Source organism: Protomyctophum parallelum, assembly GCF_964188405.1.
Source record: "Protomyctophum parallelum genome assembly, chromosome: 5".
In the NCBI taxonomy this organism is placed as follows: Eukaryota; Metazoa; Chordata; class Actinopteri; order Myctophiformes; family Myctophidae; genus Protomyctophum; species Protomyctophum parallelum.
The window spans coordinates 9132202-9148382 of record NC_139702.1 but is presented as its reverse complement, the minus strand read 5'-3'; the positions used below and the strand labels follow the sequence as shown (position 1 = coordinate 9148382).

The 16181-nt window shown below is 40.4% G+C and overlaps 2 protein-coding genes across 6 annotated transcripts in view; both read left to right on the top strand.

Annotated features, from left to right (window-relative positions):
• The window catches only part of LOC310859365 (ras and Rab interactor 2-like), a 74478-nt gene that overhangs the window by 43933 nt on the left and 14364 nt on the right, over nucleotides 1–16181 (top strand). The window contains exon 12 of one of the 3 annotated variants that reach the window (XR_014569296.1): nucleotides 676–3346. Coding sequence is in view for 1 of the 3 variants with exons in the window: in XM_083765869.1 (XP_083621995.1) it covers nucleotides 676–1002 (327 nt within the window). In the remaining 2 variants the exon portion in view is untranslated. Of the gene's footprint in view, nucleotides 1–675; nucleotides 3534–16181 lie in introns of those variants that run through there. The other 2 variants (XM_083765869.1, XM_083765870.1) reach the window with 2 other exon arrangements.
• On the top strand, nucleotides 4605–15832 carry LOC310858754 (NACHT, LRR and PYD domains-containing protein 12-like). Of its 3 annotated transcripts, none has more exons than XM_083765006.1 (9): nucleotides 4605–4708; nucleotides 7663–9313; nucleotides 9459–9803; nucleotides 10160–10327; nucleotides 10430–10603; nucleotides 11063–11248; nucleotides 12475–12648; nucleotides 13372–13545; nucleotides 14589–15832. In XM_083765006.1, the coding sequence occupies exons 1-9, from the start codon at nucleotides 4657–4659 to the stop codon at nucleotides 14641–14643; spliced, it is 2979 nt and encodes a 992-aa protein (XP_083621132.1). In that variant the 5' UTR covers nucleotides 4605–4656; the 3' UTR covers nucleotides 14644–15832. The 3 variants fall into 3 exon arrangements, with proteins under 3 accessions (XP_083621132.1, XP_083621134.1, XP_083621133.1); XM_083765008.1 differs by having other exon boundaries at nucleotides 4623–4703; XM_083765007.1 differs by lacking the exon at nucleotides 4605–4708 and adding an exon at nucleotides 5286–5412.

Below are 16181 nucleotides of genomic sequence, written 5' to 3'. Positions count from 1 at the left end.
TGCCGCCGCCTGTTGTTCCTGCCTGTCGACTACAAAACAATACTACAACATGACGTAACGATATCATCTGCTCCCGACAGGATCATACGGACTTTTGAAACAGAGACCAGGCTTTCCTCCGAGGTGGTGGAGCTTGTGAGAGCTTGTAGACTATTTTTGAGGGGCACTAGCCCCTCCTATGTCCAGCTTTGAGGGTTTGTAGCTGTTTGTCATAGCAACGTCCAACCCTCTGCTTAGGAGGGTTGGATGATTGTCTCTGCCCAATCCCTTGGAACCTCAACGGAGGTGATACAAAAAGAAAACCTAACCAGGTACCACTTTTGCCCAATGGAAAACAATAAAAGCAAATGGAATTGAGTTGAGCAGTGGAAAAGCACCATTACATTCCATAGTTTGGTGTTGTGTTGCCCCTGTTACAACGTCTCATATTCCAATAGCTGGAATTTGTCATTTAATTATTTTAAGGCTTTTGTGCATCTGCTTTTGTCTGGCTATAGTTTCTGACTTGCATAATACATTATTTTGGTTTCATTCTTTTGTCTTCTTTGTGGAGGTTTTGGCCAGCATTTGTTCTGTTTGTGGCATTTGTGAAAACGGCTTTGCTATACTAAACTAAACCTATGAACTAAGAGCATTTGTCCTTTAAGCATATTTGCACATATTTGTTCCCAATAGAACTATCTACGCGTCGCCTTACAAGAAGTGGACACAGGCTGCACAGCCAAAACCCTGATTGTTCAACCATATTCTACCACAGAAGAAATCTGCTCAGTCTGTGCCTTCAAATTCAAGGTTGCTGACCCTGAGAATTACGCACTATTCCTGCTTACTGAGGACACGAGTCAGCAGTTAGCTCCAGACACGTATCCTCAGCGAATCAAAGCTGAGGTTCACAGCCGCCCACATGCACACACCTTCCATTTTGTCTACCGGAGAAAAGTGGCTAACCTTAATGTGTGTATACCTGACAATCTGCTAAATGGAAACTGTACTTCAACATGAACAGAGGGGGGGGTGGGGAAAGGATAACATTGCATTGTGCTGTACTGTTAAACTGTACTGTACTTGACGTGTGACAGGGGGTATGTTCCGTGATATGTGGTTGGATAATCAAATCCAGTCAAAGTGTTAGATATGGTTTCCAAACTGGCCAAAGTCTGAAATATGAAACGAGAGAAGAAATGTCACTATATAAAGATATACTTGTTTATTAGCACCCTTACAGAACATTGCTAAGTGGTCTGTATGTACAGTGCATTCTGAAAGTGTAATGGCTGATGGGGTTCAGGTTTCTGGGCATTATATTGTGGCTTCCCTTCTCATTTTTCATACTTTGGATGTTTAGCTAATGTTTGTACATCACCATACTGTTACAAACATGACGTGGAAGAAAAGATGGACAATGACATGTTGACGTAAATATAAAATATATCTTTAATGGGCATTGATTGGAATTTGCAAATGGATAAAGAATCATGTAGGATTCTTTTTTTCTGCTATATTTGACAGTGACAGTAAGTAGTAGTGAGACAGGAATGGCAGGAGACGAGAGATAGTAATGCAAGGTCCTCATGTCTTTATATGGTACACACACACTACCAGCAAATACTGTAGGTTATGTCTCATGTTTTAAGAAGCACCATGTGGAAAGAGATGTTCTGTTTTCCCACTCAAACACATCCAAATTTATCCTGTGTTTGGTCCAGAGTAGACTTAAGTGAAATAGTGTTTCTGATTTAAATAATTCTATAAGTGTTTGTTTTGTATCTTTTATAGAAGTAATAATAACAAACGCATCTTCATGTCAAACACTTGTGTCACATACACCCATTGATAAAGGGTTGTTGAGTGAGGTGTCAGTCACAGAACGTACACTATATTGACTTTTAAATACTTTGCTGTGATTGTATGTGTTGTCTGTGTAGTCCTGTGTCAAAGCCCTGCCATCTGGAGCATGTCGTTTTGATGTCATGCAATAACAGCTCAGAAAACTAAAAGATTCGTACGCATTCTCAACATGGCACTTTGTCGTCTAAACCTACAATGCCAGAACAGACTTGGCTCTCAAGCAGTTGTCAAGACCATTGCCCCCTACAGTTGTAGTGGGGAGAATGACTGCCATGCAGACAAGCTGTTGATTTCAGTTTCCTCCATAGGTGATATAAAGAGTGCGTTGATGGACTTAGCACTGTAGATGATACAGAGACCGTTGATGAACTCAGCTCCATGTATTGAATATTAATCCTGCCCATAAAGACATGAGGTAAAGTGGAGTATACCTCCAAGAGGCCCCTATGCAGTAATTTTAACCCATAAAGACATGAGGTAAAGTGGAGTATACCTCGAAGAGGCTCGTATGCAGTATTTTTTGTACGTGCAATGAGGCCATCTGGTGTGCTGAATAATTTGTATTCGGCTTGTTTGACATACTGTCCTCACAGTAGAGATAAATGTTATCGGACCGTTGCATTGTATGTAACTAACTGCCTTAACTGCTGATATTAAAGTCAAGTGCCTTGTCAAGGAAGTGAGCTTTCTATAGAACATTGGCTAGCAGCTTCCTTTATAGTTTCTTTTTTCTTTTTCTTTTTTTTTTTAATCAAAATTCCCCCCATGAAATACTTGGCAAAGCATATATTTAATAATCTGTTATATCATATGATGTTGAGCTATTGTAGTAGGTGCGGGATGAATTGCTCAGTTTATTATTTTTATTTGTTTTGTTTTTACAATTGCTGGTCAATTGTAGCTCTTACTATTATGCAGAAATATTTATATATTCAAATGTGTTTTTTTTTTTATTATTCAAATGGTAAAAGTGACACATATTTGACTGTATCCTGAAATTATGTTTCTGTGATTGGATTTGATTGTCACTCATATGTCCCAAAAATATTTGAAAAAACTGTTTCTACTGTCTAATATAGAGAGCACCGAGTTAACAGTGACAATGTAACATTAAATAATCTACAAATGAATGTGCCCAAGAATGTTAGTGTCTAACTCTGATAGGCTATGATATGTCATACAGGGGGATCGTTTTGGATATAGTCCACCTGTATTTCAATTTCCAAAAAGTGAACAAAACTTCTCACTTTTTTCCATCAGCTCTTTTAGCCCATTCTTGACGAATAGCCAAAATAGCCGATCGACAAGCTACTGTAGCAACTTGTCGCATTTGAGCGCATTGTTTGCTTGTAGATCGGCTATTTCTTTTAAATTACCGACAATGTCTGTCTACAATGACATACCCAAAATAGGGACACCAGATACTGTGTGTTGTAGCTTATCATTAGTAGAGACCGTGTAGCCTTTGTTATGGCACCTAACTTGGCAGCACTTAATTGTCGAACAAAGCATAAATAACGTCTTCATTTCACCAGGAGTGCCTGATTAAAATAATGGCTGACTTGAATTGTGATTGAATATAAAGTTGAAACTAGTAGATACTGTAGTGTTAACTTCTGTCAGTGGGACAGTATATGGTGTCAGTTTGTAACTGCAGAACAATAAAAACCAAAACTCATATTTTGGAGGAGTCTTGTCCTGCCTTTTTATTTATTTATTTTAATCACACTGATAAAGACAGTATCTTGTTTTAGCGAAACAATATCCATGACACAATAGGACCTTATATTATATTCTTATCCTGTAAGCATAACAAAAGGTTAATCTAACATTATACTTATCAAGTTATCAGATATTGTATAGAATAACAAAAACATACACTAATATTGTGACAGAACCTTTTTCATGAATGCCCTACATTCTTTGTCAAACTAAGTTAGTTACTTAGTTATTGCGTTTAACTAACTGTCAAACTAAAGTGTCACACAAAGTAGCAAAAGGTAGCTGATACAATGCATTTGTTTTAGTGATGCACTGAATATTCGTCGGCAGAAAATGGCTAAAAAAGCATTTTCTGTCTTTTTGGTTTCGGCCCCAATAGGCAGAAAATATATCACTGAATAGTGTATGCAATTAATGCATTCAAAAGAGCTGAATAAATGTTTTATAGACCCATAATAGTGATTATTATTTAAGTAAAGTTTTGCCATAACCATTTATTTTGCCATAAATCAGGTAGCTAACATTCCATACTCAGATTTTTTTTAATTGACATATTGCTTACAGCTACTTTAAGGTATATTTTATACCGCCAACAGCAGGTGGCGCTGTGACCATAGACATAATTATATATATGGACCGTGTACGTGTTCCTTTCAAGAGGGCGGAACCACGTCTACTATTTTGCTGTTGTAAACCGTAAAGGATAGAGACTGAACCGGAGCGATAGCCCCGCCCCCCCATTCGTTTCAGACAGTGGAAGTTGCTCAGTGGCGTTTTGAAGCACCCGGAAGAACCATCTACTTCCGCATTTTCTTCGACTTGGGCACCAAAATCAGTGCAAACGCGCTCAACGTTAAAGCCCAGTTGTATGGGGTTTTCTCGTTATAACTCCACGGGTCCGCCTGCAGTACCTCCTCTTACCACTAGTGCTTCAACGTTGCAGAGCCTCAACTAATGGCTCTGAAACGTTGGGTTGCGTTGCGCTAGCATAGGCTATTCATTCATTCGCTATCCAGCCTTTACCACTGTGTGCCTTGTACCTCGTTTATTTGATTAATTTAAGCAACATAAAGAAAGAAGGTTGTCATGTCGTCGAGCGCCCAGCCTGGACCCACCCGTCATTACAACATACTGTCTGGTAAATATATACTGCCCTTGCAACACGTGCAATACAGCTAGTTAACAGTTAGCGAGATGCGTACCCGTTTTTACTTTTTACTGTCCGTGCACTTTCGCAGTGATGGTCGGAGGTGGCCTAGTTACACTTAGAGGAGTCGTGAAAACTCCTAGCCTGGCTAAGCCAGACTCAAATCAACGGCTGATTCGGTCTGGCTTATTAGCCAGGCTAGAAAACTCCTGCATCTGATCATCCATTTATTATATTATATTAGATTAGACCATAGACCATTTTTATGATTTTTATCCAGAATGAAAACATTCTCTGAGGTAAATGAGTTTGGTATGCTACTATACTGGTTTAGCTCTGGTCCATAGCCCCTCTCACCCGAAAGTTAGTAGTAAAAACGGGGACACCTTCAATAGCGCATGCATAAAGTGAATGGCAAAGTGAGTGACAATTTTGACAAAGTGAATTTAATGTTGTTTAAAGTAATTTAATTCAATCAGATAGGACTTTTCTGTGTGGATGTATGGGCTGTCGAGGCCAGAAAGTAGTCTTATGTCACTCAGTCAATAGTGTCTGAATAACTTCCGGGTATGATTCAGTCACACGCATACCCTCCAGACAAGGCTTAACTTTTCTTATATTTACTGAAGTCTCTGCAGGCAAATTTGTAAAACTGAAACAGTACAGAAATAAACATGCAATTAATTAGTATGCAGGTAAATATACACTGAAGTGTTTGCTGTGTATTCCTTCGCGACACTTGTAGCTTCGCGACAGAAATGTCTGGCTCGCGACACTGTCGTAATTCGATGAAATCGTCGCCTACTCGCCTTGAGTTATTAGCATTGTTAGCATCTAGGCTGAGAGAAGCGTGTACACTCACTGTACGAAGCTTACAAAATACAGTGAGGAATGTGCACTATTGCGCAGGTAAGATGCGTGTAGTGTATTGGCTGGTCACTAATTAATACCAGCTCATTGTTAATTAGTGGACATATGTATTAAATTAGTCAATAGCTTAACTATGACAAAGGAACAACTACATTACAGATACGTGCACGTTTCAACCCTCCACTTCCTGATACTGTCAGCGTGACAGTTAAACATTAAAGGACAACTTTAGTTTTTTTCAACCAAGGTTCATGTTTTAGGTTGTTATTAGAGAAACTAAAAGGTGAGTGTTAATTTTCTTTCATTTGCTGCTTTCTTTCGTTTTGGGGATTTTAGCTGTTTTTGACAGTGGGGCGGGGGCATTCGAGCATGGGGCTAAATATGTATTTTTTTTAACCAAATTTGATGGTGATTTATTTATTTACTATAGTCCTAATAAACCCCAGGAAATTACATCTGGCCACAGAAGATCACAGGATCTACTGAATGTGAAGGTAGCCTACTGGGGGAAGGCTTATACTGTGTGTCATAGGCTCAATATGTCAGTTTGTCACATTCAGTAGATCCTGTGATCTTCTGTGGCCAGATGTAATTTCTTGGGGTTTATTAGGACTATAGTAAATAATAAGAAAATAAATCGCCATAATATTTTGTAAAAATAATACATATTTAGCCCCATGCTCGAATGCCCCCGCCCCCCCTGTCAAAAAGAGCTAAAATCCCCAAAACGAAAGAAAGCAGCAAATGAAAGAAAATTAACACTCACCTTTTAGTTTCTCTAATAACGACCTAAAACATGAACCTTGGTTGAAAAAAACTAAAGTTGTCCTTTAAGTAGGTTGTAGTATTTAAACATTCACATTAGGCTGTAAATTAAACATTACAGCGTGTGTATTGTATTTGTTGAGATGGAACTGTTCTGAATCTGAAGTTCTGAACCTAATCCATCTCATAGTTATTGAACGACAAAATAAACGAGGATAAAATAATAAACACTATAAAGTCCAGGACTTATTTCCACTGTGTTCCCCATAGTCTTTTTTAATATATATATATATATATTTATAATATATTATTTTACAATAAATAATATGGTACAGAGAATTCAGGTATTAAATTGACCAGCACAAACGGTAACAAGAAGACTCACCCCGGTGCGTGCCCGTTTTTCCTCCCGGAAGTTTCCCCAGTGAGGGGGATAACTTTGTAATATGCTATTGGCTGTTTGTATTCTTTTTGGAAAAATATAAAAAGATACTCCTGTGGAAAGGCTATATTATATTACTTATATTGACCCTATAAACAATTTAGTATTATTTAGTATATGTAAGGTTTTGCCCCCTCAAATGGTACCTTGTCAGATAATCCCCACATATCCTATAACAACTTCTGTGAACAGACTTCACTGTAGTAGCTTTTCATAAATTATATTTGTACTTGGGCTGTCTGCTGGCATGAAAGTTTATAGTTAGAGAAATTCAAAATCCAGCCGTCTGCTGGCCAGCCTCTCCCACCCCTCACTGGGGAAAAGTCTGGGAGGAAAACAGAAACGGGGTGAGTCTTCTTGTATTCGCACAAACACCACAGAAACGGAGAAAAAAAAAGAAACGTGGCAAAAAAAAGTCAGGCCTGGGCCGTGGCTTAGCGGTCCAGGCATGTTGGCCAGTAGTCCAAGTCTGGTTCGACTCCCGATCCCGACGGCCTTTACTGCATGTCCCCCCCCCCCCCATCTCTCCCCATTTCCTGTCAGCTCTCAAGGTTCGGTTTTACAAAGTAAAACGGTGCTGTGCCGTTTTCAAATAGAGCTTTGTGGTTAATCAGATGAATTGAGTGATTGTAAAAAAATATTTAAATTGTATTGTATATATTATTCCTTGATGTATAAACGATACAAATAAATTCTGTGTCCTTGATTATGCAGTTAATTAAAATGTGATCGATATAATCATGGCTAAGAAAATAATGCAGTCGGCAGCCCTGGTAATGGTATAAGCTACTGGATTAATGATATTGCACATCTCGTTCATTTTCTTTAATCTCGATTATTTATTTTGTGTACTTTCTCTTTGTATCAGGGAAGGCAGTCATGATGACCTTCCAAGAAGTGCTCAAGATCTCCTTGAAGAAGAAATGTGCGGCTCTGATTGGGGACAAGTCCCTGCAGTTTCCCATCAGATCTTGCAGCAAGGGGAAGCATCCCAATGACGTTCTTGGTAGTGGTGTGCATGATCTGAGCCAGCATGAGTTCAGATTCATCGATAAGTCACCGCTTCATCTCTGGATAGTTCACAAGACCATGTCACTTTCGGAAGTCGTGTGTTGTGATTGCAAACTCTGCAACAGCAGAAGAAGAACAATCCTCTCTTTGGGAATTTCTGGAATTGGAAAATCCTTAGCAGTCCAGAGTGTCGCACTTGATTGGGTCGAGTGTAAGGATTACCAGTACATCGACCTCTTGTTCGTTCTTTCGTTCTGGGAGTTGAATTTGCTGGAAAGTAGAGATCTAAGCTTTGTTGAACTCCTCTACACGTTCTACCCAGACCTGAGAGGGCTTGAACTTTCCAGCTTGAAAGGACCCAGAGTCTGGTTCATTCTTGACGGGCTGGACGAGTGCCGGCTCCCGCTAAACTTCAGCAGCAATCCAGTTGTGACAGATGTTCGAGGAGACACCACGGTCGATCGTCTCCTGACCAATCTCATCAGGGGGGCTCTAGTTCCCGATTGCCATATATGGATAACTACCCGACCATCGGCAGCAAAGCGCATCCCGCATGAACACGTGCTTAAGGTGACTGAGTTGCAAGGATTCAGTAATGAGCAGAAGGAGCAGTTCTTCAGATCTACCATGTGTAATACGGAGATAGCCGACAGGGCCTTTGACCATGTGAAAATGTCAAGGAGCCTTCATTTCCTTTGCCAGATACCACAGGTGTGCCTCAACATTGCGTATGTTTTGAAGGAACATGTAAAGCAATCGGATTGCGAGTTTGAGATCACGCCGTTGAATCTGACCCAGATCCACACTAAACTGGTCAAGGCTCAAGTGAAGAATGACGAGAGAATACTTCGAAAATTGGAGAAGCTCGCACTAAATCGATTTGGCAAGGACAATATAATGTACGCAGAAGACCTTAAAGAAAGTGGCATAAGTGTCGAGGAAGCAACGAGGTTCTGCAAACGTTGCCCGCTTCTGTTGAAAGAAGAGAGAGGGATCGAAGGCATGAAAGTCTACCGCTTTGGACACCGTGTCATCCACGAGTACCTCGCTGCATCAGAGACCTTGGACAGGTTGCCCTCGGAAAACCTATTCCAGGCCTGCCGAGCCATGGTGGACGAGGCCGTGAAGAGCACTGATGGACAACGAGATTTGTTGTATCGCTTCATTTTTGGCCTCCTGAAGGAGCGTGGTCTAATGATGCCCACAGATCCACCCGTGAACCACACCGAATTGAAGATCCTGGAGATAATTTTGACGGATAATGCCGTGAGCCTGATCCACTGTCTCAACGAGTTTGACCCCCAAGTTCTTAAGAGTGATGTCAAGTCCTATGTCAAATCAGGAGAGCCCCCTTTACCAGGATTTTCACCATTACACTGGTCATTCCTGCTCCAAAGGACCAACTATATGGAAGGAACGCAAGACAAATTTAGTCTGACTGTGGGCAATAGAAATGATAAGAGCCTCCCCAGACACCTGCCATCTATTTTGAAGTCAAAGAAAGCTGTGTAAGTTAATGTTCAGTTTCAGTTCAAGGTTTTCTCTATTGTCATATTTTGTACACATGATATATACTTGGATGTTCATTAGTAATGTGTGCTTGAGTGAATTCAATTCACTTCTAAAATTGTCTGTTATGTTTGTTCCTTGCAGGTTGCGTTTCTCTAACTTGACCGAGAAGTCTTGTCCAGCCTTGGTATCTGCCCTCTGCTTCAGAGACTCCCACCTGAGAGAGCTTGACCTGGGGTTCAACACCATCGCAGATACCGGAGTGAAGAAACTTCTGGAGGGGCTGAATTCTCAAGACTGCAAGCTGAAGAGGCTTCGGCTGCATGGATGTGGAGTGACATCCCATGGGTGTTCATACCTGGCTTCAATCTTGAGTTCTTCCCCTAATCTGAGACTGTTGGATCTCAGTGCAAACAACTTGGGAGATGATGGCCTCCAAAGTCTTTCAAAGGGTATCGGATCTCCAGGCTGCCAATTAGAAGTTCTGAGGTAAGTAAGTTCTGTTAGTGGGATATATAGTAGGCTAAATGATGTATTACAGTATTTTCCCCCAGAAATATAATGGCAGTCTATAAATCTAATTTGTAGTACTAGTAGTAGGAATAATAACAATACAAATTACTAATATAAATATTCTAAAAGAAACAATAATTGGAGAACAAAAACTAAATGTAAAACTAGGAGGAACAAAGTGCACATTACAATTACAATTTAGGCATTTAGCAGAAGCTCTTACTCCAGAGCAACTTAACAGTAAGAACACACAAAAACGTATTTTTGCTGTTTCAAGTTATGGGGAATGCTCGGATGTATGGTGCTGTTTGTAAAGTCAAATGCAATTGTAGGCTGTCGCAGTGTAACATTGAGGAGAAAGGCTGTGGGTTCCTGGCCACGGCTCTGAAGAAAAAGATTGACCATCTGAAATCTCTCGATCTGAGCATCAATGACATCAGAGACGCGGGAGCCATCCAGATCTTCCGGAGCATTGATGTATCAAAGCTAAGCACGCTCGAGTGAGTAGTCAAAAAAGATATGTGTCCGAGTGTTCTCATACATGCTGTGTAATGTGCATTTGTTAAGAGTGTGTCTCAAAACGTATCAATTTTCTTTGGCAGGATGTACTCCTGCAAGCTCACAGCATTAAGCTGTGAAAACCTGTTCAAAGATGTGAAGTCAGACCCGCAGAGCAACATTCAGCTGGAACTCAATTTGAGTAACAATGACCTGAAAGACTTGGGTTTCCGTATGATCTGCAGAGGAATGGATTCATGTGCGGTGGAGAAACTGAAGTAAGGTTTCTTTCCATCTTTGATTACTTGCTCTCTTTAAAATAAAATAAAAGAAAAAAAGATACTATACCAAAGAAGTCACACCTTCATCTGAAAATGTATTGTGTGCACAAGCGTGAGGAAATGACATCTTGAAATACCTAATTCACTATTTTAAATATATTGGTATGTATGCATAAATGGTTGGATAATGTTGTTAACCCGTTTTGGGCGGGAACCCCTTTTGGTGTTAGCATTATGTTATGCTTTAGCTATTGAAAAATAGCAGACCTACAAGCTCATAGTGCGCCACTCGGTGGCGCGCTATGAGCTTGTAGGTCTGCTATTTTTTGAAAAATCGAAGAACCACTGACATAGAAACATAGCTTTTTCAGAAAACTGTCAGGATGTAGAAGACATTTTTAGAATCTGATCTCAGGTCAAAATGGGTTTTTAATAATGCCATGTTTCATTTTTCAGTGTTTCAAGATGTGGAATCACTGACGTGGGCTGCGTTCATTTGGCGAGGGTTCTGTGTTCAGCAGACAAAGTGAAAGCAGTTGTGCTGAAAGACTTGGACCTCAGCATGAACTACATCAAAGACACGGGAGTCAAAGCAATCGCTGAAGGACTGAAGAAGCCTCATGGACACCTCAAAACGCTGAAGTAAATGCAATTCAATTGATACATTATTTTTTTCGATGCAGTTGTGAACAATAGCCAAGTAAGATAAGATACATATCCATTGGCCAATCAAATGGTTCACTGCAGCTCAACATTCAGTGTGAGGGGGTGGTCAGGAGATATCTGTGAGCTCTGCGTTTAAAGGCTTGAAGGCCGTTGTCTGTGATGGAGTCCACTACATGCTCTGGTAGGCTGTTCCACATCTGGAGAGCAGTGTAGAGAAAGGTTCTGTCCAATGTCCGTGTTTTGGAGCCTGGGGGGTCGAGAGCATGTTCTGGTGTGGCTGTGCATCGGCAGGTGTTTCGCCGTCTGGTGTAAGGTGGAGGGAGCATGTCCTGGAGGTCCCTAGGGTAGTGGGGGGGGTGCATTTTGTACAGGACTTTAGCGGCGGCTTAGTAGATAACTGTACATGCAGGCAACAAGACGAGCAGGGAGAAAAAGCTGTCTAAACACAAAAATAAGCTTGATGTAGAAGCCATTCAATTGCACTGCTTTTCAGGCTTAGCGACTCAGCATCCAGGCAGACTTTAGGATGAGCAACACCGTGGTTGAAAAGTGTTGCGATCGAGTAGCTGTTCCAAGATCATTTATTTCTCATTTGTTCTGCTTGTTAGTGCTTGTCTTGTTGGCACAGCTGTAGAAAATAAAAAGGTATGAATGTTGACAAGAATCAGGTAATGGTAATACCATACGTATCACAGTACAGTGTAGTTATGATTAAAATCATTGCAAAACTAAGCAAGCCCATATAGTGACATTAACAAAGTCATAACCTTTTAGGAATTATCAGTATAAAGAACCACCGTATGTATGTGCACAATTTGAGTAATATAGCACCATTGTGAAACATTTAATAATGAACCCATTTTGGGTGGGAACCCCTTTTGGTGTTTTAAACATGTTATAATTTAGCTATTGAAAAATAGCAGATCTACAAGCTTGTAGGTCTGCTATTTTTGAATAATTGTGCATTTGTATTTCAGAAAACGGGAAGATTTAGAAGATTTTTTTTTTTCTTTTTTTCGAGGTCAGGCCTAAATGGGTTAAAAAATCAGATGGTGTTTCACTGGTATCACTAAACATAATTGTGATACTCAAGTGTTTCTCAAGTTTTTTTCTTTCTTTTTTTTTACACCCTACATGGTGGTGTCCCATTGTGTGGGGGGTTATTAAAGGCAATAATAACACAAATGTCCTTTTTCTCCCAGTCTGAGCCACTGTAGCCTGACCCAGGGCTGTTGTACGGAGCTGGCTTCAGGTTTGGCCCATGGAGACAGTGAAATCACTGAGTTGGACCTCTGCGGCAACGACATTCAAGATAAGGGAATGAAAAGGCTCTGTTCGGGACTCCGAAGTGCTGACTGTCAAATAGACAAGCTATTGTAAGTATACATGAACATAATGTCTGTCGGATTAAAACCTTGCATGTCCAGTCATCTATTTATTACTTAATCAAATCACAAGCTCTTGTTAAGATTTTCATAGGTTGAATGCTGTAAAAACCAAAGACGGACAGCTTTCACTTTAATTATTATTCATATCAAATATAGCAGATATACAAGCTCACATTGCGTCCATTTTCTCTACTTTTCGACAATGTAGGTAATTTATTTACCCCACCAAAATAATTAAATATGGAGAGATTTCAGCAATTCATACATCAGTTGGAAGCCTAGTCCATCTGCTTGAACATCCTGTGGCTTTAAATGGAATTTAATTAGACTGTGGTTCTCAAAGTGGGGTCCGGGGACCCCCAGGGGTCCTTGAGGGAGTTCCAGGGGGTCCTCAGCTAAATGATAGTTGGGAACCAAATTGACCCTTATGGGACTGTAACTCTGAGAGTGTACAAATGGAACCAAATTCAATTAACATTGAATTTACAATATAAATTGGTGACCCAGAGATAGAAATGGCATTAAATGGGAGTCCGTAACGTAGCCTAATGCATGTCAAACTGGGAGTTAAATTGGTTGATTGCTCTTATCGAGGATCCTGGCATACCTTTTCAAATGGGGGTCCATTTTCAATTTTGGGGGTCGTTTACATGAAATTGTTTGAGAACCACTGGAATAAGACATAATGACTTGTTCTTGACCACCCTGCAGACTGAGGCGTTGTGGGCTCACCTCGAATAGTGTTTTGTTCCTGCTCAACGCCCTGAGGGCAAACCCCACGCACATGTCGGAACTGCACTTGATGGGCAACGACCTGGACGAGATGGGAGTCTGCGTGATGACCGATCTGTTGGTCAACCCGGTGTTTCAGCTGCACACTCTCGAGTAAGTCTTCCTGTCCGTGATACCTGGAGGAAGGTGGAACACTAGGCTGATGTGGTAGTTTGTTGTATCTGTCCATGATACCTGGAGGAAGGTGGAACACTAGGCTGATTTGGTAGTTTGTTGTGTATCTGTCCATGATACCTGGAGGAAGGTGGAACACTAGGCTGATTTGGTAGTTTATTTTCAAGTAGAGTTGCACGATATAATCGGTAGCGTATCGGAATTGACCGTAATGGCCTTAATGATGGCCAAATCGGATCGGTCTCAACATAATCCAGATTATTTTCACCGAACATTGTGACCGTTAATGGCTTTGTAATCGTAGAGCAGCCAGTCAGCCTGTCTCTGTCTCTTTAAGAGCGTCAAGTTGGGAGGGGGGCTAATCTACTTTCACCAGCAAAACAAAAATGATAAAGGTAAGAATTCAGCAATCGGTTAAATATAATATAATAATGTAATATATGGGTATTGGAATCGGTATGGGCCGATATGACCCTGCAAATTCGGATATCGGCCAAAAATGTCAATATCGTGCATCTCTATTTTCCACTCAGGTTAAACATTACATCAGAGTTAAAACACGTCTCACTATTCTGATGATACATTCTGCGATTTTTGACTAGTGTCTTCTACTGTCTTTGAGCTCGGTACAAATGTTGAGTCCATTCTGTAAGCCTCCCTGGCACAGTGTTCCAAAACCACCTCTTATTTAGTTCAGTCCAGCAACAGATTAACTCATTAATGTACAGACTGTAAAGCAACAAAAAGAAAATCAACCAGGTGCAAAAAATTATAATGTATGTGGGTGCTTCAAATATCAGTGGGACTGGAATACTGTTTTGCATGTTTGAAGCTTTACAAAGTGAAAACAATTGAACATCTCTGTTCACCTTACTGGAGTCCATGCACTTAAGTACACACAAAATACAATACACACAGTACATTTAGAACACAGCTTTGCATTAGGAGAAACAGATTACCAAAAGTGTGTGTGTGTGTGTGTGTGTGTTTGTGCGTGCACTCTTTTTCTTCTGATATTGCAGCATTTCATCGGAGTACCAGCGGGTTGAGGAAGACAACACTAAAGTTTACAATTGACCATTGAAGTCCACTGCATCAATCTTCCACAGTGCCTCAAACATTTACAACTGACCATTGAAGTCCACTGCATCAATCTTCCACAGTGCCTCAAACATTTACAACTGACCATTGAAGTCCACTGCATCAATCTTCCACAATGCCTCAAACATTTACAACTGACCATTGAAGTCCACTGCATCAATCTTCCACGATGCCTCAAACATTTTAGCCTCTGCTTGATGGTGGAATGATCTCTTTGTCAATAGCTATATTATAGGTACATCACTATAATGTATGATTCCATTAATTTATACTTGTTTGACTTTAATTAGAAAACAGGTGTTGTCACATGTAAACGGATGATTGAACTGACAGTAACGGCAAAATATGAGCATTTGAACGATTTTATTTGCATTTGAAAACCTTTTTTTAAATCGGCTCATGGAGTTTTTCTTTTAACAAATCCTTTTAGTGTTTTGTGTACTCAAATGATGGTGTTCATTTTTTTTTTGATTTGTGCTTATTGCATCAAGAAGTGCCTTTGCTGGGGGTGGGGCGACAGTTGGCATGTAAAATGTATCCCTTTCATGAATGCATAAAAACAACAATCCAAAGAGCGGAGAGGATAGAGTAGAGTAGACCAATAACTATTTATCGGGTACCGTATATCCACAATATTGTTTGCGCTGTGCATTGCATACTTTTTGGTAACCCTTTGCAACACTGTACAATAAAAAGTGACATTTATTTTCTACAAAGAAATATGCATAATGTGGTTAATTTTGCCAGACTTGGTTTGTTGTGGTGCACCACCCCCATCTAGTGGCCACCAAAGTTAAAGAGTTAAACAACAAACCCACTGAGGGCGCAGATGAATCCTGATTGGGGTAGTCTTCGTCCTAAAACACCCGATAATAGCCGATGCTGCCGATCCAAATCGGCTATTTTCGTAGCATGACGCCTTTTGCCGGTTGGCTGCAGCGCAGTGCATGAAGTCTTCAGAACAGCACGCAGCATCTTCGTCCTACTCTGCATTAGTATACAACGCACACGGGTAAGAATAGAATACATCAAACCATCGTTTAGGCTATATAAACTTTTAACAACAGCCTATGCTGCACCACTGGCAGCCTTCATTGGTGTGCTTCAGTGCACAGTCCGTCATGATTATGAATATCAGGGATATAGCCTATATGTAACTATTATTGGACAATTGATTCGAGTGCATGCAAGATTATGAGAAATGCGAGCGTCAAAAAACAGTTTGACATTGCGGAGTGGGAACGTGCATAATTAATTTTGGTCATGATGAGGCCGTATGGCGCAGGTTGAATGAGGAATAACATCCCCGTCCACCACCATCATGCGGGCATTTCTCTTTCAAACATGCACATGCTTAGTAAACTGCAGTATGCATTGCAATGCAAAAAACACGAACGTCTAAATGTGCATCGCAAGGTTCATTCTTATTAATTCGATTCATTAATTGCCATTTTGGCATTTATCGCGAATAATATAGTTGTTTGTTGTCAAGACAAGTTCATCAAATTCAATGA